The sequence below is a fragment of the Pagrus pagrus genome (genome assembly GCF_965226575.1).
Source record: "Pagrus pagrus genome assembly, chromosome: 24".
Taxonomy (NCBI): domain Eukaryota; kingdom Metazoa; phylum Chordata; class Actinopteri; order Spariformes; family Sparidae; genus Pagrus; species Pagrus pagrus.
Window position 1 is genome coordinate 15,315,753 of NC_140206.1, and position 19,180 is coordinate 15,334,932.

At 41.6% G+C, this 19,180-nt stretch overlaps 3 protein-coding genes across 8 annotated transcripts in view; 2 read left to right on the plus strand and 1 right to left on the minus strand.

The window, feature by feature from the left end:
• The first annotated feature begins 23 nt into the window (after positions 1-23).
• On the plus strand, positions 24-7,832 carry fastkd2 (FAST kinase domains 2). Of its 2 annotated transcripts, none has more exons than XM_084346820.1 (12): positions 24-311; positions 617-1,235; positions 1,331-1,437; positions 1,601-1,709; positions 2,415-2,538; positions 2,721-2,860; positions 3,032-3,204; positions 4,244-4,407; positions 4,683-4,916; positions 5,107-5,197; positions 6,922-7,033; positions 7,555-7,832. In XM_084346820.1, exons 2-12 carry the CDS (start codon positions 621-623, stop codon positions 7,675-7,677), a joined length of 1,992 nt encoding a protein of 663 aa, XP_084202946.1. In that variant the 5' UTR covers positions 24-311; positions 617-620; the 3' UTR covers positions 7,678-7,832. The 2 variants fall into 2 exon arrangements, with proteins under 2 accessions (XP_084202946.1, XP_084202947.1); XM_084346821.1 differs by having other exon boundaries at positions 24-185.
• A 786-nt stretch (positions 7,833-8,618) lies between these two features.
• On the minus strand, positions 8,619-12,049 carry LOC311253339 (T-cell-specific surface glycoprotein CD28). The gene is made up of 4 exons (XM_084347231.1): positions 11,773-12,049; positions 10,243-10,572; positions 10,002-10,147; positions 8,619-8,861 (listed from the first exon to the last, which is right to left on the minus strand). The coding sequence occupies exons 1-4, from the start codon at positions 11,855-11,857 to the stop codon at positions 8,748-8,750; spliced, it is 675 nt and encodes a 224-aa protein (XP_084203357.1). The 5' UTR covers positions 11,858-12,049; the 3' UTR covers positions 8,619-8,747.
• Positions 12,050-14,000: 1,951 nt separating this feature from the next.
• The window catches only part of raph1b (Ras association (RalGDS/AF-6) and pleckstrin homology domains 1b), a 48,119-nt gene continuing 42,939 nt past the window's right edge, over positions 14,001-19,180 (plus strand). For 4 of the 5 annotated variants that reach the window (XM_084347077.1, XM_084347080.1, XM_084347079.1 and 1 more), the window contains exon 1: positions 14,001-14,255. The gene's annotated coding sequence lies outside the window, so the exon portion shown is untranslated. Of the gene's footprint in view, positions 14,256-14,515; positions 14,671-19,180 lie in introns of those variants that run through there. The other variant, XM_084347078.1, reaches the window with a different exon arrangement.

Here is a 19,180-nt window from a genome sequence, read left to right on the forward strand (position 1 = left end):
TGATAAAGGTCACATGTTGGTTTTATTAAGCGTAATAAAAACATTATTCTTGAGACATTTTATATTAGGGAAAAACATTATTTATTACATTTTGAAAGTACGTGCCGTGTCAAGTTGACAGGGGGACTGAATATGGCGACGCACACAGCATGAAGCTGCAGCGTGTGGTGCTCGCTAGCTAACATGTAATGTATCTGTTGTAGTTCTGCGTCTCAGCTGTTTCTGCCAAATGTCACATGGTCCAGTCGGTACTATGCGTTACTTTGGGACAATTGTTTCTATTTACTCTCGCGGTTAATACAATAAATAAGGTAGGAGGCTAGTTGGCTGACATTAGCTAATGTAAGCTAGTCACTTTTCTTAACTTGAAGGAGAATGTCTGTTGACCTTGTTGGAAGCCTGGTTGTAGTACTCTGTTATACTCTAACTACTTGGGTATTTTAACAGTGTATGCAGCCAGGAATGTAAAGTGGAGACAGTCGGATAGTGAAAGTAATAGTAATAGTTGCTATTACTTTAACTAGCTTAACACCTGACGTCTTTGTTTTGCTAGCTAGCAGCTATTTGCTCCACGCAGGAGACGTCGTAGCGTGTTATTTTCACCCTTTTATTACAGAGCAATGTCTCTCAGGGTGACAGAAGAGGTCATGAGACGGAGCCTGCACTTTTGCAGCCGCAGGTTTCTTTGGCACGTTGGCAGATTCCCGTTGACACCGTCAATCACAGATGCGCCTGCCTCCAGTCAACAGCTGGCACACATCTGGCGCACAGGGCAAAGTCAGACATGCCTGGCTGGGAGTCTTATCAGTTCAGCGAGGTTTTACTCCCACGATAGTCATCACAGCGAGGTCTTCGAGGAGAGGGAGCCCGCTGAGAGCCAAACTGATGCCACGAGGCAAGGACAGTGGTCGTCCGCCTTCAATGACCGCTTGATGCGCTGCGGCTCCCCATCGGACGTGTTAGACCTCACCTGTCAGTACGCACCCACAGTTAGACAGGTCAGCAACTGCTTCACCCACATGTGGTCCACCACCAAGAAGATGTCCCATGAGCAGGCTCGCCTTGAGCTGCAGCTGATGTTTGAGCATCCCGCATTTGAGAAGCTGCTGCAACTGGCCATGAAGAATGTGCGCTACATGAGCTGCGAGGACATTGTTCATTCTCTCATATGTATGGTCAAACTGGGTGTTCCCCAACGTAGCCGTGTGATCCAGACTTTCCTCCGAGCCAGCCAGGTAGGCACTAAAAGATTGTCCAACAGCAAGCAAACATGTTTTCACATTGGCATTATCTTTTAACGTTTTGTGTTGTTTCTATTGTCCTCTCTCAGGAGAAACTGAATGACTTTGATGAGAAGGGCCTTTCCATCTTAGCCACCTGTCTGGATCATATAGAGGAGGGCACCCCCAATGTTGCTGCACTCAAGAAAGGCATGAGGTCAGGATGATTAAATGATCGGTAGCCAAAAATCAGCAATCAATGCATCATCTGACACACTTGAGGCCTTTGTTTGTTGTGGATCGCTGTACATTTTTATCACCACTTGTTCAGACTGATTTGCATCGCTGATTTGCATCGCTTTGTTGTGGCTGTTTCCCAGGCTGGTAGTCGAGGCCCGTCTTCCCACGATCAAGAATGTTGTGCTCCTCCAGACCATGATGCGTGTCATGGGGAAAGATGCCCCACTGAAGCTCAAACGGAAACTAGAGGTTGGTTTATGAGTCGTGTTTGTGACGATGTTAGGTGTTCAAATCCCTGTGTATGTGATTCTAACATCATCCGGGATTATGATTGCTTACTCTTGTGTATTTATGTAGTGCTTTTCTAGTCTTAGCAGCCACTCAAAGTGCTTTACAACACATGTCAGCATTCACCGATTCACACACATCAATACACTGGAGGCTACCACGCTACAACCAATATTGGATTATCCCTCTCCATCCCCCCGAAGATCACTAATAGGCAGACTGCTGTCCATGTCCAGACCCAAACACCATCCTGTCCAGACCAGACCTTTAATTGATTGTTGAGGATTATTACATTGTTAGGGAGCATTTGTATTTCATCCGGTGCAGCATTTTTAACTTTTACAGGACTAGTGGCCCAGGAAACTCTCACACCAATTGCTTGCGTTCTAAATCATCTCACAAGATGCTACTCAGCCAGTCAAATCTGTGTATAAGCATTGTGATTTGATTTATCAAAAGGGGCAATGTGATGCGCCAATGTGAAGGCACAGGAAATAAAACATTTTATGTGGCACTGAATCATAATGCAAGTTAGAAATTCAGCTGTTCTGGACCTTTGACTTCGGGGATTTAGGTTTTAGGAAATAGGGGACTGTTAAAAGTTAACAAATCGCTGACTCTATCTATTTCCACATTGGCATTCATTCTACACTCTGCTTCCTCCAGGGAAAAGCTTTATCAATGACAGACCAGTTCACCCTCCCCAACACCCTGTACATGATCTCCACCATGGCCACAATCGGCTTTTATTCCAGACCCCTACTGGATGTCTGCAGTAAGACGATCAAAGGTAAAATATTTTCTGACAAGATAAAAATTGTTTGAATTATAATGACCTCACGAAAGTGGAAAAAATCTTGCCATATGTTGCAGAGCTTGCAGAAGTGTGTTTTGTGTTATAGTTTTGTGTTGTAGCTCTACCAACCTTCTATCCCTCTTCTGCTCCTCTTCCACATCTATTCTCTCTGGTAGAAAACCTCAATGTAATCCCCTTCGGCGGACAATATAGACTTCTGCAGTCCTGTAAGCAACTGCTCTACAGAGACATGGATCTGCTCACTGAAATGTCTGAGTACACCGCATCTATGGTGGACATATGGTCCAACAAACAGGTGCTGCGACAGACAACTGTTTTTTTATTGAATATTAAGTCTTAATTTACATTTTACTGCTCTTTTAATGCCTGTAATCATATCATACAAGCATTTGTTCTATGTAATAATAAAGGTCATATTTGCCTTCGTTTCTGGACGACTAATGCCTTTTTCCTCCTCTCCGTTCAGTTGGTCATCCTCCTATCTGCGTTCGAGAACCTTTTCTTCTGTCCCACTGCCTTTATGGAGGCGTTTGCTGAGAAGGTGATCGTCAATCCAGACGCCCTGACACTGAGAGACCTCCTCTGTGTTCTCAAGGCGTACGCCTCTCTTAACTATGATCTGCGGCACCAAAGACAACAGTAGGTTGCTCATGTGTCTCCATCTGAAAATCCTACTCATACACAGGCCCTTAATGCACAAGTTTGCGTACAGTTGACTCAATAAAGACATGATCCGTTTTTAAGTCTGCTGGTACTCTGCTGTAGTTGCTGTCTTTCAACTTACTTTAGTCTTTGTTCAGATTGGGAGGTGAGATTTGTGTGTCCAGCTGTCATCACCAGCTTTCCCAGCCTTGCATGCCACTTCGGTTGTAGCAGCTCAGCCACTCTGGTGCACTTCGGTCACTCTGGATTTGACAATGTGTGATGTATTTGAGCAGCCACAGCATTCAAACTGAGACTTATCTGAATCCCAGTTGGGATTTTATTGTTAACCACCTCAAAATGTGTCTTGGATTTGGACAAATCGCATATCATGTGGTTGTGTTTGCCATTCAGACTATCTAAGAACAATCTGGATATCCCAAAATAAATAGATTTGGGTTGGCAGTCTGAACAAGGCCTTAGATGGGGGATCATAAAACAAAGGCAGTGTTGGGTACAATTCAGTTGAAAGAGGGGAAAACCCAGAGAAGACAACTTTTATATACCATAGATCAACGCATTGTGGCGTGTGATCTTTATCAGTATCATCATGATGGTAAGTTGTTTCATGATAACAACGAGGGCGCCAAAAGCTGAAACCCTGAGCCTGAAAAAACAGTAGTTCTTTATGCTGGAGTTTCGACTTTAAATTTTCATCCTTTCTCTATGCACCCTGGAAGACGGTGAAACCCCTACTCTGCTTCTACAATGGTTTAAAGACACGCAATGGAGATAAAAGGGAGAACAACAACATGCATATTTGTCCCATATCTTTTCAAAACAGCCAGTCAGTGCGGTTTGTCAGGCAGCAGAATGTGTAGAAAAGAATTTCAAGGCCAATCAGTGCAGAAAGCAGGTGGAACTGTCAGGTTGTTGGTTTCTGAAAGTTTTTCAAATTTTTCTCTGTAATCATTTTTTTCTTCAAACAGTCGATGTTGCATAACTTCCATGTCTGTTGCTCATGTTGCTGTTCCAGGTTCCTGGATAGTCTCACTGGGGCTCTGGTCTCCTATCTGCCCAGGATGTCTGGGTTTGAGTTGTTAAAGACCGTGTACCACCTGTGTCTACTGGGCCACTTCCCCTCCGCACCACTGGAGCAACTCCTGCAGAGCAGCACACTGGAGAACTTTAAGACTACAGGCAAGATAGTGGACTCACTCACACGTGAACGCTCCTGCCAATCTATTCTGTCTTCTTCTTCTTCTTCTTTGTGACTTATTATCCACCATCGTTTTTCTTTTGACTGCTGAAGTGAAGTGAAGCTGAGTTAAAAATAGGCAAAACATGAAATAGAAAGACAGCTTCCACATTGTTGGGCACTACTTTTGGCTTTTGCGGCCCTGCAGTGTGTGAGTCTTTTTGTTTCATGTTCTGTTCAAATATCATCCATCTGAACTTTTTCTGTTTCTCTACAGCGCCCAGGTATCTCAGTAACCACGAGAGAATGTTTCGAACGGTGGACATGTGCCTCCGTCTCGACCATCCTCAGCTCCCACAGCACCTGACTGTCCCCCCGTTTGTCCTGGGCGACCCCACCCCCAGCAGTCCATCAGACAAGCCGTGGCTCTTGCAGAGCCTGCGGAGTGTCTTGCGGGACCAGGCAGACACAGTTCTTGAGGAAATGGTGGTGGAGAACTTCTACCTCATAGGTAAAGACAGACTCTTGGAGGACAGAAATTTAGTTGGAGTCATGTTTATGAGTCTTCGTTTAAAAAGCCAAGACAGGCGGCTGATCATTTTCTCCCATTGTGATGATGACCCTTATATCTTTCGCTTAAAGAAGATGGCTGTATTGGAAACTGTGATGCTAGCCCCGTCTTTGTGTGTGTTGACTCTTAGATGGTGTGATCACCAAACCTCTGACAAACCAACCCTCTGTGACTGAAGCGAGTGCAGGAGAAGCTTGCTCTCCAGCAGAGAGCAGTCAAAGGTAAGTTATCAGCAGCGGCTTCGGCAGTGGTATGTTACTAGCACGTTCTGTTTCTGATTTAATGTGCTTATGTCATGTTTGGTAAGAGAAGGTGGGGAGGATGTCTGGGCATTCTGCACTGTCAGTGTCGGGCATTGACGCGCACCATGATCGTATACGTCGTCACGCAGCATGCTGTGGCTGTGATAAAGAGCATCCAAATATAATCAGATTAAATAGATAAAATAAAATAGTGCTGCAGAGGCAGGGCTGTTTGTCACTTATATTGATCACCACACTGAAAACTGGTACTACAGAGTTTGAATTCCATTTTGAACTATTTTAAATGATGAGATGAGAAATCAGTCACTTGCTTTTACTGAGCAGCAAGGGTTGAAAATAGATGTTAAAAAAATCATAAACAGAAATTTGTTTTCTGTTTTCAGATTTTGTGCAAAAAATTAAAAATAAAAAGTTTATCCACTTTTACTTAAGTTCTAAAATGTAATGAATTTTAACTGAGTTTACTAACAACCTTTGGAATAGTTTGAATTTAACTTTGCATTTACTGTTTTTACCATTTAGATTTTTGTTAACGTGTGTACTTTATAGCACAAAAGTCTTCTTCTTGGCGTCTTTTTGTATTTATTTGTGTGTGTCGTTAAGATACTGGAATTTCTAGCCTCGATATCGAAACTATCTGTTTCATATCATGTTGGATACCAGGAGGAAAAACTGACACGACATTGAGGGCACAAAATTTTAGATTTTCATTAAAAGATAGATAAAACATGGCTTGTGTACTGTGTGTTAAGCACAAAGGCTCTACTTTAATTTACTTCATGAGGCGATGTGCCTATGTGGGCACTACAGCGATGTATATGTTTTAAATGTTCAGAATTAATATGTGTTGATAATCTGCTAATTGGTGTCTAACTCTTCACAGAGATTCTCCTCGGTAGTCATTTAATTTCATGTAAAAATAAAAATAGCAATACACTTGATTCATAGAGCACTTTTCTTGACAATTTTACAAAGTGCTTCACAAAACATAAATTACAATAACACAATAGAAATAAAATATAGATAAATAGTTATAGAATAAGATTTAAATAGAGATAAAAGTTTTTTTTTTGTTTTGTTTTTTACAAAAGATTGTTTTAGGAAGCGATTTAAAAGAAGTGACACGTTCAGCAAATGTAGCGTTTAAGTCGTTGCAGAGTTTTGTGACCCGAGCCGGATCGTCCTTAGTCACCAGTCTTGCTCTCAGAAAGACCAGAAAGCATGTATATACTCACCTTTCTTTCTCTATCTTTCTCACTACTGCACTTAGATCTTTAGTCTGAGTTTAGTTAAATATTATGTTTTAAATCAGTTATTCAGTCTGCTGGTGCATTTTGCCCATGCAACTCCAACCAAAATGGTTATAAGGTCTTAGGCAAACTGAAGAATTTGTAGAAAGAAATTTCAATAGTTTGTTGTTTGTGTTGCACAATGCATGTTCTCAACTGTGACGGAAATTTTAATTATGAGTACAGATTGTCGCTAAGTGTGCGTCAAAGGAAGTCAAAACTACAAACGCAGCACTGTCTCAGTGAAAAGAAAGCCACAAGTCTGAGTCTCCGGCTCAGGTTTCACATTTTTTGACATTCTTATAACGAAACCTCAACTTTCATGCTGTCATACCTGCACCTTAATTCAAACCTTGACCTTTTTAAGATGAGAAACCCTTGTCTGTGTCCTAGAATTGCAGTCGTTTGCACGCCACACCCTTTTTGCCATGGTACATCTCACCCTCGTGGTCCTCTGGCTGCTATGACTCGTCATCTGAACAGCCTGGGATATGACTTTGTATTGGTGAGACTCAGAGATCACAATTATATATTTCTGCATTAAAAAAATCTGTTATGCTTATGTTGTTGGTAACTCTTTATAATGACCATCATCAATAAATAGTGAAATTATAGTCAAACTAGTTCATGGTTTTAAGGCTCAACCATATAATGGCCATCCGAATAAAGTTTATAGATGAACTACACATTATTTATGAACAATTTACAAATTATTATAGCAGTATATCAGTTGCAACTTTTCAATAAACTATTGCTTAATAAATGCTTTATAAAGCATTTCATTGTTTGTTAACCGTAATATAACTATCAACTAAGGTTTAATTAACTGTTAATATACTGTTATTTAATGATGGTTATTATAAAGTCGTTCCATAACTTTATAATACAGCCACATGTTATTTTTCAGGTTTGATGACCGCTGCAATGAACAATGCACTCATTTCATCAGCATATTAATATTTATTTTTCCATTATTTTGTTCTGCCATGACAATAACTCACTGACATTTCTACTGCTGTTCTCCAGGTAGTGGAGCACTCGATGCACGCCATGACTGAGGAAAAGAGGATGGAGTTGCTCAGTAGACAGATTTTTCCAGAACGCCATAGATCAGACACACAACCAGAAATGGAGCAACTGGGATCTTGAGGACAGATGTCAGTGTTTAATGGACGCCAAGAGCCAAACCAGGCTCAGAAGACTCCCAACCTCTGCAAATGTCATGATCTCGTTGCGCATGTTGAAGCTTTGAAGTGATGAATTTATTTAATTATTTGAATAAAGGTGGTATGTTTTGTAAAGTTGTGAAAGAGTCTTTTCTTCACTGGAAGAGTCACTTTATAGAAAGGGGAAAAATCTGCTATCGTGAGCCTTTTTGCTTTTAATCATCTTACCCTAAAACGTCTTGAAAAACCTAACAGAAACAATATGTTAATGTTGCTGATGCTTGTGGTAGTTGATGAGTAAGATCAGGCTGCTGTATTACACTCATAAAACCAGTGTGTGCACTTGCAGTAACTGCACAGAAACTGCAAGGTGAGCAAGGTAAACGTAGAAACCCTTTGAACCAGCCACATCTGCAGAAAGCATGAGGAAGGGAGAAGAAGTAGAGGGAGGAAGACAGGAAACGGTGCAGATTGTTATTGTTTGAAGCGTGCCTCTCCCTCTTGTATATCTGGTTCTGATCATCCTCGGTGATGGTAACTATCCGAGAACACAGTTTGATTTCTTAGAAATAAGAGCGTGCATACTGAAGAGGGGAGTGTGATGTTAATCGGCCATTTGAGATTGAACCTGTAACGGCTCTTTTTCCATTCTGAAAATGTGGTCTCTCTTTATCGGCATGATCAAATCAATCACACAGGTTTACAGCGTGAGAGAACCCTTTACATGTGGTTGAATCCCCTCATTTCAACACCGCCTTCTGTTTCGACCACAGAAGCAGGGGTTCCAACTACAGTTTATTGTGTTTGACAGGCAGAGACAGTGAGTAGGTGAAACAGGAAATGAGCAAACCAAAACTGTTGGGTGAGATGTTTTTTTTTTTTTTTTATTGTTTTTTTCTATACAACTGTAAAAGGTTTGCTACTTCTGCTGAAATTACTGGCAGACAGCCTCAGGCACAATGTTCCATTTAGGGCAAATATGACAGGGATCCCTCCCTGTTTCTATAAAGTAATGATGAGAGGTGTGCAAGTAATCCCATGATTCTCAGGTAATCAGAAGTGTCGTGGGAATGGATTTTGAATCCCTCGATTCTTCTTGCGGTCCCTCGCCGGTTTGGGTTTGGTGTTCATGTAGTCGCTCTGGGAATCTGTCTTCCTCAACTTGAGCTGTGACACACGTGAAGAATGTTAAACAAGTGAAGCTTACATTTCAGAATACCAACATTTTTAGGCTTGACTGAGTAATTTAAGGCCAAGAGAAATAAATATTTACAATAAGGTTAACTGGTTTTAAGGTATACTGTGGTATGGAAATTGACAGTTAATAATAATAATAATAACAAGTGCCTAAAACCTTATACAGTGGAACCATGACATTATCTGAGATGGTTATTGTACCACTAAAATCTCGTATCATTGCAGCTCTAGAAAACATACATGGATAATTTTCTTAATATTTTTGAATGAGTTAAGTGAATCAAAGAAATTAAAGCAGCTGTATAAATTAAACGGGAAAACAAAATTCATAAGTGACCATCTTTCAAGACTGTCACTAAATTTACTGCATAGATCAATCCATCCGTCTATTGTCTGCACCGGCACATTTGCAGGGTGGCAGGGGTCGGAGCTGAACTCAGCTGACACTGGACAAGAGGCGGTTTGCACCATGGACAGGTTGCCAGTTCTGACAGAGGAAAAGTAATCACTCACACCTATGGGCAATTTAGAGTCACCAACTAACCACATTGCATGTCTGTGGACTATTGGAGGATGCTGGACTACCCAGAGGGACCCCACGCAGACATAGGGGAGAACATGACAATGACACAGTAGTGCTAACCACTGCACTACTGTGCCGCCCTAATGCAAAAATGTCTTGCATAAGAGATCATTTGGATTTGTTTCTTGGCAATCTGATGATGTGTTATTGATCTTCATGCAATATGAGAGTATGTACACAAATAACTGTATACAAACGTATTTATATCGTAATTTCTTCTTAACCAAAAAAATATTTGCTCCCTGTTTCACTGACGGCCAGACAAAAAAAAAAACATTAAACATCAAATGAACACAGACAAGTCAAGTTAAATTCCAAGCTGAGTCAGGTCATTTATTTTCTGTCAAGTCAAGATGCAAGTCATCAAATCACTGACTCAAGTCCATATCTCTGTTTCCTACATCCAAAAGGTCAAAGAATTTATTTGAAATGAAGGCTGCTGCTGTGCTGTTTGAATACTGTGCGTTAAGTAAGTAAGTTTCAAACTCAAAATTTCAGGCTTTTTTTGTGTTTGAGGAATAACTTACCCAGGTGGAGATAGCGATTACGGTGACAATTATGCTGTAGACGGTGACAATTCCAAGAATCAAACTCAAAATCCAGTGCAATCCAAAGTTTGGTTCTCCACATGTTGGACTTGGAGGAGTCACAGAGGTCGTATTGCATTGGTGTCCTGGAAGAAACATATTCAGAAAGGATTCAGTGGACTGGACTATGTTGTGCACTATGTTGTGGACTATGACTGCACTTGTTTTAAGGAGTATTTACCTTTCAGTAGTACCAGGATCAAATCACTTCGTTCTGTTATAAAGGGAGGAGGGAACGAGGCTTTCTTCTCACACCTGTAGAGGCCATGGTTGCTGGCGTTCACTTGAGTGAGCATGAAACTGAGCGATTTATTAACTGTATTGTTATGCAGTTTCACATTCTCAAAGTACCGTGCATTACAGTTTTGTGCATTGTGGTTCCATGTACAGTTGTAAATCAGTTCTCCGTTTTGAAGAAGTTTGTACGTCACAATTTCTTCTTCTGCTTTCAACTTTGGACACGGCACGAATACGCTTTCTCCGGCAGATACGCAGACAGTTCTCAGGTTGTCTGGAGAGAAAAGATGTGAAAATGATCCAGGTTGCAATTTTATTCTGATTTCTGATAGTGGAGGTCTCTTCCACAAACACATTCAAATCTACTATCTCTCGATATTTGTTACGAACAAAGGCTTGCATACATATACCGCCAATGTGACTTTTCAAAACTTTGAGTTAGAGAAAGATAGTGTTTTCTCGTTGCAGTGAGTTGAGTCAGGATGTCTATAACCAAACACCTTTGCAAAGGAAACGGCTTGTCACGTCTACAGCTCCAGCAAAGATTGATTTATTTGCATTTAATCCCACTATCTTTGAATTCAGCCTTCGAAACTCAAACTCGTCATTTCACAGCAACTCCACCCCCACTGGAATTTGTTAAATAATAGCACATCTTGATCACATTTACCTCTTTTAAGCAGCCTCACATTTCACCTGAAAAGAAGGCATTTGCCATGTGAGTGAGTGAGTGAGTGAGTGGCATACTTGAGTCACTCAAAAGGTTGTGGTTTAGGTGATTTAGTGCTATTTGTTGCGAGGATACGTGTCTGAATTAAGGCCTTCTGCACTATAAACCAAAATTGTTGTTGTATTTTTACAAATTAAACATGTTTCTCTAGCAGTTAATACACATATTCAGCCAGCATCACGTGTATAGCATCAGAATATCTTCACTATACCTTACAAACCAACACATTTTTTGGCCCTATGACTCAACTTTCCATATTTTAGGTACCTAAACTAACCAAAGCTGGCAACCCAAGAAGGTACAATACCCACCCTGAACATCTACTAATACCACAACAGTTATTATATAATCCACCCACATTAATATTCAAGTTTTACTACATTACTTTTGAGGGTGCTAACCTCAAGAGTGTTAAAACCCACTGAATATGAAACCACATATGCTTGGTAAAGTTGGAGTCAGTAGGTAGGGTTTTTTTTGTATTTTTAAACAAGCCATTTCAAAATGATGCCATCCCCCTTATTAACCTGCCATCCCCACTCTCCACTCACTATTAGCAGAGACAGAGAGGTTGTTTAGTTGAATATTTTAGCCTGTAGTCGGCCTGACTCAATGATCCTTTATCTGACTGAGGTTTGCGGGTGTTACAATCCGTGGCCCTTGTTTGAAATTAATAAAATGCCTATTGACAACAAGCATATGAATCACTAAAAGCAAGAATTTGTGTGTTCGAGTGGAACTTACCAATGCAGCCGCGGTCGCCCTGAGGCTGACTGGCATGAGATAATCTGCAGCACACAAGGATCATGAACACCCAGCGAGCACTCATCTTGATCTTTTGCACAGAGAGCGTGAACTTGCCTCCAGCAGCAGAATGATGCCCTCGAGGCTTTTCCTCATCACCTTTAAAAACTTCAAGTTCCTCAGACTAAATGTACGCTGCAGACAAATCTGATCTGTCACCCCGATATCATCAGCCCTGGTTCCGTGCATGCGTTCTTCTGACAGTAATGCATCATATCTGCCTCTGATTGAAGCACTCCCACGGTGCTGCAATGACTGAACCTTACACATCCTCTCTTGAAGGAAAACATCCTGTGACATAGACTCCTCCTCTTGTGAAGTTTCCATTCTGTCCCAGACTTTTGTGACATTTGAGGTCTGAGGTTGTGTTACTGTAAACCAGGTTCATGTATTTATTTAGACTTAAAGGTCATTGCAGGACAGTTCTGCTCCTCTCGAGTATTTTGGAAGCTGCTGTATATTCAATGTAGTGTTTTATACTGTGTCTTTGTGTAGAGACAAAAATGTGCATTGTTTGCATGTAAATACTTGTTAATGCTTTTGCCAGAATCAGTTTTTTTTGCATGAAAGCAAAGACCTTGGTCACAGGAGGAATAGTGCACGGATGTTAAAAGCTGTAATACTAACATTAAGTGCAAATGAGCACTGCAAGTTAGATTATAGAACATATATATGCCATAAATGTTTGTATTTTCTGCTGGGATATGGTTGGTGTTTGAGCAGCATGCGAAGAATAATGTTGCAACCACAGCTGGAGGCGGAGTGAGTGACCAGAAGTGCAATGACCCAGTGTGCCATGTGGAAAGGCTTACTAGACACAATGGAGAGCCCCGAATAGACATTAATGACATTTGTGTGACTGTGAAAGTGTCATTGCCTCACAAAAAGACAGAGGTAGCCCAAAGGCTGACAGGCAGCGAGAACATGTCAAGGAGATGTGCTAAAGAAACTATCTCTATACTGTATGAGTCACTGAGTGTGTCACACTCACACACTGATATATGTAGGTGAGAGAAAACGGTACTGTGTTTGTGCTGTAACAGAAGGTAATTCCTTTCCATGGTGTAGTGAGACATAAATTCTGAATCTTTGATTTTTGACTTAAAAACCCACGTCTGCAGCCACAAAATGGGGTTGAGTGGATTAACCATTAGCTTTCTTATTCCACTAGATGGCAACAAAGCACTTTATTTTGTTCAGCCTGTTGATAACATTTTATTCTGCTACAGGAAAGGAAGACAACTACTGGCTACAGTCTTTTAATTGCAACAATATTTAATTTTGCCTCAATGCCCTGTCCTGTTGTATGCAGTTTTAACAGCAGGGATTAGAGACAATGAAAGGCTAGAAAATATTTACTTTGTGGGGCAACACATGGTGACAGATTCATGGGATTGTGAAGTGGGGATTAAAGCATTTCAAAAAATGTTTGTAAATTCTAACTCAGAAAAATGGATGAGGGGGATTGACGGGTTAGTAATTCCATGTGTCCATATGGATGACACGTAATCTCCTAATCTGGAACAAGTCCCATTTGTCTGGCGGTGGCTGTGGTGATGGCTTTAAGCGAGCATCAGCAAGAATCCATGCAGAGCTCCAGTGTGGTTAAATGTGCAGCTTCACTCATCTTACTAGGTTTTATTTATTTATTAATCTTTTTTTTCTTTTCTTTCCTTTTCTTTTTTTTCTTTTATTTATTTATTTATTTATTTACATATTTTACCTTCATTTTTAAATTATCTTTTTTTTAGCATACTTGTGTAAAAAAGAGCATTATAAATTATTATTATTATTATTATTATTATTATTATTATTATTATTATTATTATTAATCTACTACCAGTGACTACAGGGAATAACTACTGGATGCTGATGCTGCCTTCACTGCTCCCCCAAAACTCCGATTTGTCAGGTTTCCATTGAAACGACAAAATAAACAGGCAAAAATGGGCATTCAATTGGCATTTGTACCGATTAATCAGCTAAATATTGCGCTAATATGTGTCAGTTGATTAACTCGGGCAACGAGGCAATTTCTATCTTTCCAACCGATATCTAACATTTACCGAGATCTTTCCTCTTCTCCGTTCCCTTTTCTAATACGTGATATTTTCGACAGGCAGTGAAGGCAGCTTTGGGATCTGGGCTGGACAGGAAACGACGGAGACGCGCAGCGTGTCTCCTCCTCAGCTCCGGGAGGGAGAGAAGAATGGGAAAGAGACTGGGAATGTATATCTAGACGAGGCAGCGTGCGAAAACATGACAAGGGGCAGTTTTTAGCTTTATTCCTGGTTGAAACAGATAAATTACACATATCACATCAGGAGTTTTCCTTCCTTTCCCCCCCCTGAGGACAGGGATATCTGGCTGCCATTGGAGAACACAGGAGAAAAGAGGACCCGCTTTGTGAATCCCATTTGGCTGTAAGTGGATTTTTCTTTACTATTCCGACATGTTTTAATTCTCTAACGCCCCCTTTCCCTTTCTTGAGAAGGCACACTCAGAGACTTAAAATGTCAGTCATGTATACAATTCAGTATGCCATACACAGGCAGCCCATCCTAGATTGTGTCCTCTGGAAAGGAGACGCAGGAGTAGCTGTGCAGCATGTTTACCATACTTCCTAAAGAAAAGGACAGCCAGTTATGAAGAAACAGCCTGATGTGACTGTGTTGTCTGTTAGAAACGGTGTCTGTGGTGTGGTGGCTGTGTCAGTGGGGGGCTTGTGTCCCCCCTATGCGGCCATTGAACAATCCCTTTCTTGGGGAGAAAGGGCGTGCAGCGTTCGGGCCGACTTGGGGAAAAAGAGCCGCAGCTTCACGGGAGAGGCAGCTGAACGTGAGCCTATTGTTATGATGTATTTGTTAGTTATGTTGCCAAACCCTAGCGTTTGGACTGTGTCGTAGCCGGTTGGAGGTATTTTTTCAACCTTTATTTTCCTCCCCTGCGCCCAGCTGAACAGAGAGAGATGTATAGTCTCCACCCTGTTTAACGGGAGGAGGCTATCAGCTTAATGGCCGATGGTTCGCTCGCGCTAATGTTTATATCCCACCGGGAATTTCTTTAAATGCCACATTTTACGTGATTAAGAGCCCATAAGGTAGGTGGGGATGTACTTGAGTGTGGTTGGGTTGAGTTCATTATTCGCCACCTCGTTCACTGCAACACTGTTTTAATTCCCTTTGTTGGGTGACGCCGCCGGATAACATGTAGCCAGCTTGACCAGTGGCTATTCCCAATTTAATGCTAGCATTCTCTTTAGCTCGTACAATTAGCAACTGTCCCCCCCAAAAAAACTATGACGCGTTTTCGCTTTATTTTGTCCAAGCTAAGCCTTGTGGATAAGTTAAAGCTCAAAGACATATTGTGTTTTTATTCTGCTGCTGCTGCTTTACTGGCACAAATGACTAATTAGAGGTTCACAAACAGCCGAAAGATTGTAAATTACTTGAACACTCCTCCCCATGCAGACTTTGCTTGCAGTCAGACATTAACACTGGAAAGATAATGGCCCTTCACTGACAGTGGGGTTCAAAGGTCATTTGTAGAGGGGCTGCACACCATGCCACTGTCTGGCATACTACCATATGGGCCCAGGTTTTCACCCAGTAAACATTCCCTGTGCCTGTGTTATTTACACTATGACGGCCAGGCTCGGACAGCTTTTTAAGGGCAACACTTCCATTGAGGGGTGACTACACAAAACAAACTGTATTCGCTCAAAAAAAGGCCACTAAGAAGCCACTTGGCCCGGCCTTTATTCCCCACAGTGGCATTATAATAGACCGTCTGTGTCCTTAAGGCACGCTTGATTTGCATCCTCAAAGCAATAGACTAGGAGCACATTATTCTGGGCATGGAGACAGTGCCACAACAATGCTACCCATTCGCTTACAGTGCAGTTAATGGGTCGAAAATAACTACTGGCCTTCTGGTCGCTTCCCCTCAGGCACATGCCTTAAAGCTTAGAGCTTGTGCAAAGGGAAAAATGGCAAGACTGTGGAGTCAGATTTCACTTGACTGTCTTACTGGTACTTATTGTCATGAGTGATGCCACAAGCACATCTGGAAAACCCAGTGATATTTTGTGTTTGTTCCTTTTGGGCATTTTCATTGCGTCTGTTTCCTGTGCTGTGTTCCATTATGAGTGTGTTTCGTAAGAACTTCATTATCATCTGGTTGGGAAAATGGAGGGATTGGTCTGTTTTTGAAGTTCGAGGCTACTTTCTCAGGCTTATTTTTGCCCTGTGGCTGAATTCCAACAGGATTATTGTCGTCGTAGCTGTAGCAATATCACAGAAATTAAGTTCAACGAGTACCTGTTTGATTTGCTCTCATTCATAACAAGCGTGCTGTAAATATGCCAAGGACAAGAATATGTTGTGACGGCATTGATGCAAACACCCAAACAACTCAAAAGGAAACGGTGGACATCGTGTAACGGGGTCATACAAGACATTCACTCAGTAGACTTAATAGTCCTGAAGTCATTGCCTTCAGACAGTGCAGCTCAGTCATAAAAAGCTCAGTCATGGATTAAATTTCCAGCCACGGAGGTAAAACATATGTTAGAAAAGAGCGTGTCATTTCACTGCCTCTGTTTAAAAGCGCATGTAAGGAGTTCCTCACTGCCAGCTTTCTTCTTGAGGCTATTGAGGAGAGAACCTAGGGAGAGAGGGGGAATATATTTTGGAAGAAAGCATCAGTTCAAAACACATAACCAGAAACGTGGTTTTCTCATTCACCCACTCTGTCTTGTTTTGCCAAAAGAGGAAAGGAAGAAATAAACCCCTTCTGCTTTCCTCCCTCCATCCCTCTGCTCCCTTTCATCCTTTTTTTGTATGCTTGATTTCCTTGGGATGTAGTTGATCAGATGAGAAAAACAGTTGTCAGAAAAATTCTGGCTAGGGGAATGATCCCCAAAGACCGTGTGCATTAGAGAAGAGAGATTTGAAATCTATTCTTGGTTTGTGTATTAGCATGTCCTGCGTGATGTTCTGTCTGTCTGTCAGCACTTTTCTGGCTCTGCCGTGCGAGTTGCCAGGGCCATGTCTGACATCCACCCATCTATCCATCCATCCGCCCATGTCCTTGGGCACGAGACTTTCCTGCACAAAAGTTCTAGACCGAGACAAGTCTGGGGGTGGCGATGGTGTAAGTTTACCCAGGTTGTGTTACAGCCGGGGGGTGTAGGTGGGTAAAGGAGGGTAGGGGGAAGATGGCACTTCAAACGCAGCCTTCAACACTACCTGATGGAGAGCCGGAGGGTAGAGTGTAACCTGATATTTCCATTGATAGGAGGTACCTTGGCTTTGGGTTTGGGAGTGGAGGATAAACTCCTAAAAAAGAAAGGCCTACAGGCTCCATCAGGCTCCATCAGGCTCCTTGATGCCAAACAAGACGCCACATTATGGGTGTGTTGTGTGCACGAGTGAAAACAAGAGAAAAAGCGTCTGTGTCATTCCACTTGGGTGTGTCCCCAACTCTTGTCACCGGCACGTGGTCGCAGCCACTATAGGGCCTTGTTCTGGTAACATTTTGCTGACCTTTGGTGGCAGCTGCCCCTGCCATTTGGAAACAAAGACAAATGGGCTAACCAAGCCCGCATGTAGCCTGCGAAACCGCTACTGTTTCAGAATGTTGCTCTTCCTGCTAGCCTTTTCATGCATACTGTGAGACTCATATCAGTGCCCTATATGGCAGGAAATCAATTGTTTGAGATCCAAAAACAGTGTTTTCTTTTGTGATGATTGATTTGAAGTAAGGATTAAAAAAACATGGACTTTAACTCTCATGTATATTTCAGTATGTACTCACCATCATGAAATGTATGACGATCTAGAGATGTGAAGGTGCATCATATCATCCTACAGCACTGATATATGGACAACCCAGCCTCTACCCTCTGGCTGCTGATCGAAGCAGGCAGAAGGAGGACACCCTCCTTTCCTTTCAGGGCAATACATGATCTGGGTCCTTGTTCAGCAGGTGCACTGAAGCGCACAGGCGCACACACACTGCTATATAAAGACAAGTAGAGACACAAATGGCAAAGATTGACCTACAATTGAATGTCTTTCCTATGTTAGTTTCCATATCTGTGCCATTGGGTGAGCGGTTTCTCCCGGAGCACTTTGCAGTATCACGAGTGTATGCATTTTTAGTACAGGCCAGTTCTGGTGGGATTTACACTCTTAAAGGAAGAGGCCACTCTTAGATGCTTCACCATTGCTGGAAGTTATTGATTCATTGTTTTCAGTAGGGTTAGGCAATGTCTAACAAATTAGGATATGACGATGTCCACAATGAAACATGGGCGATGATTTTTGTGATTGGCTAATTTCTATTTTTGAATGTATCAGAATTTAAGGCTGTCCCATAGGAGAAAAGCCCACTTGCTTAAGCGAGGAGGGAGAATCCTCATCAGTTAACCACCATAGTCACCATAGATTGCCGTTGTCACTCTGACAGCATCCTCCAATGACTGGTTACCACCATCAGCACTGCAACACTGAGCAAGTTAAGTTAAGAAGACAATAGTGCAAATAACGTCAGCACGGTTAAAAGAAACACTGCTGCCACCAGTCTAACCAAGCATTTTAAGTTTGTGTAACCTTTTAGGGCAGGTTTGTAAGAAAATAATAAACGGTACATTGAGACGAAAAGCATTGACGAGCAACAAAAGCCTGGCAGGCTTTTAAAATCACTACGTTCCAAGGGTAGAGGGCAGCCATCAGAGATGGATGATTGCATCGTTCATTGGCCAAACCCTAGTTTTGAGCATGTTATTTATGATGAAATGTTGTAATTCTTCCTCAAACAGTCTTGTCTACCTTTCTACATTTCCCACATTACCTTGTAACAACTGTCAGAGAACTGGTCTGCACTTGTTGCATCTAGTTGTGGGTTATAATTTGCAGGTGGAGAGAATGAGGTGCAAGTCTTAAAGTGGCGAAAAAGTGATGGTTGCACTCCTTGTTTAATACTTTATTGTTGTGGCAGTAATGCATACTGGTATATACTGGTGCTACTATACTAGGAGTGATTGATGCCTCTGCTACTTTGAGATGTTTTTTCTCTCTTTTAATATTGTTTTGCGTCTGTAGAAAACTGGGACAGAGACACCAAAATTTAATATGAACTGTTTTAGCTTTTATAAACATGTTTTCAAAGATATATTTTATCTATCAAATGTCATTAATAGGGTCTTGATCCATCTATTAAGCTACATAACCACCTTAGTCTGTCAGTCTTTATCTCCACATGCAGCTTTTCCATGACCTATTTTCCTATATTTGATCTGATCTGCTATGATACATGTGCAGCCGGCTGTATTGTTCATTCATTA

What these genes read in the sequence shown, in the direction of transcription:
- fastkd2 (XM_084346820.1), top strand. Translation starts at nt 621, where the DNA reads ATGTCTCTCAGGGTGACAGAAGAGGTCATGAGACGGAGCCTGCACTTT. An exon ending in GGAGAACTTTAAGACTACAG is followed by an intron (nt 4,408 to 4,682) that starts GCAAGATAGTGG and finishes GTTTCTCTACAG; the next exon opens with CGCCCAGGTATCTCAGTAAC. An exon ending in GGAGAACTTCTACCTCATAG is followed by an intron (nt 4,917 to 5,106) that starts GTAAAGACAGAC and finishes GTTGACTCTTAG; the next exon opens with ATGGTGTGATCACCAAACCT.
- LOC311253339 (XM_084347231.1), bottom strand. Translation starts at nt 11,857, where the DNA reads ATGAGTGCTCGCTGGGTGTTCATGATCCTTGTGTGCTGCAGATTATCT. An exon ending in GGGCGACCGCGGCTGCATTG is followed by an intron (nt 10,573 to 11,772) that starts GTAAGTTCCACT and finishes TTTTCTCTCCAG; the next exon opens with ACAACCTGAGAACTGTCTGC. An exon ending in GATCCTGGTACTACTGAAAG is followed by an intron (nt 10,148 to 10,242) that starts GTAAATACTCCT and finishes TGTTTCTTCCAG; the next exon opens with GACACCAATGCAATACGACC.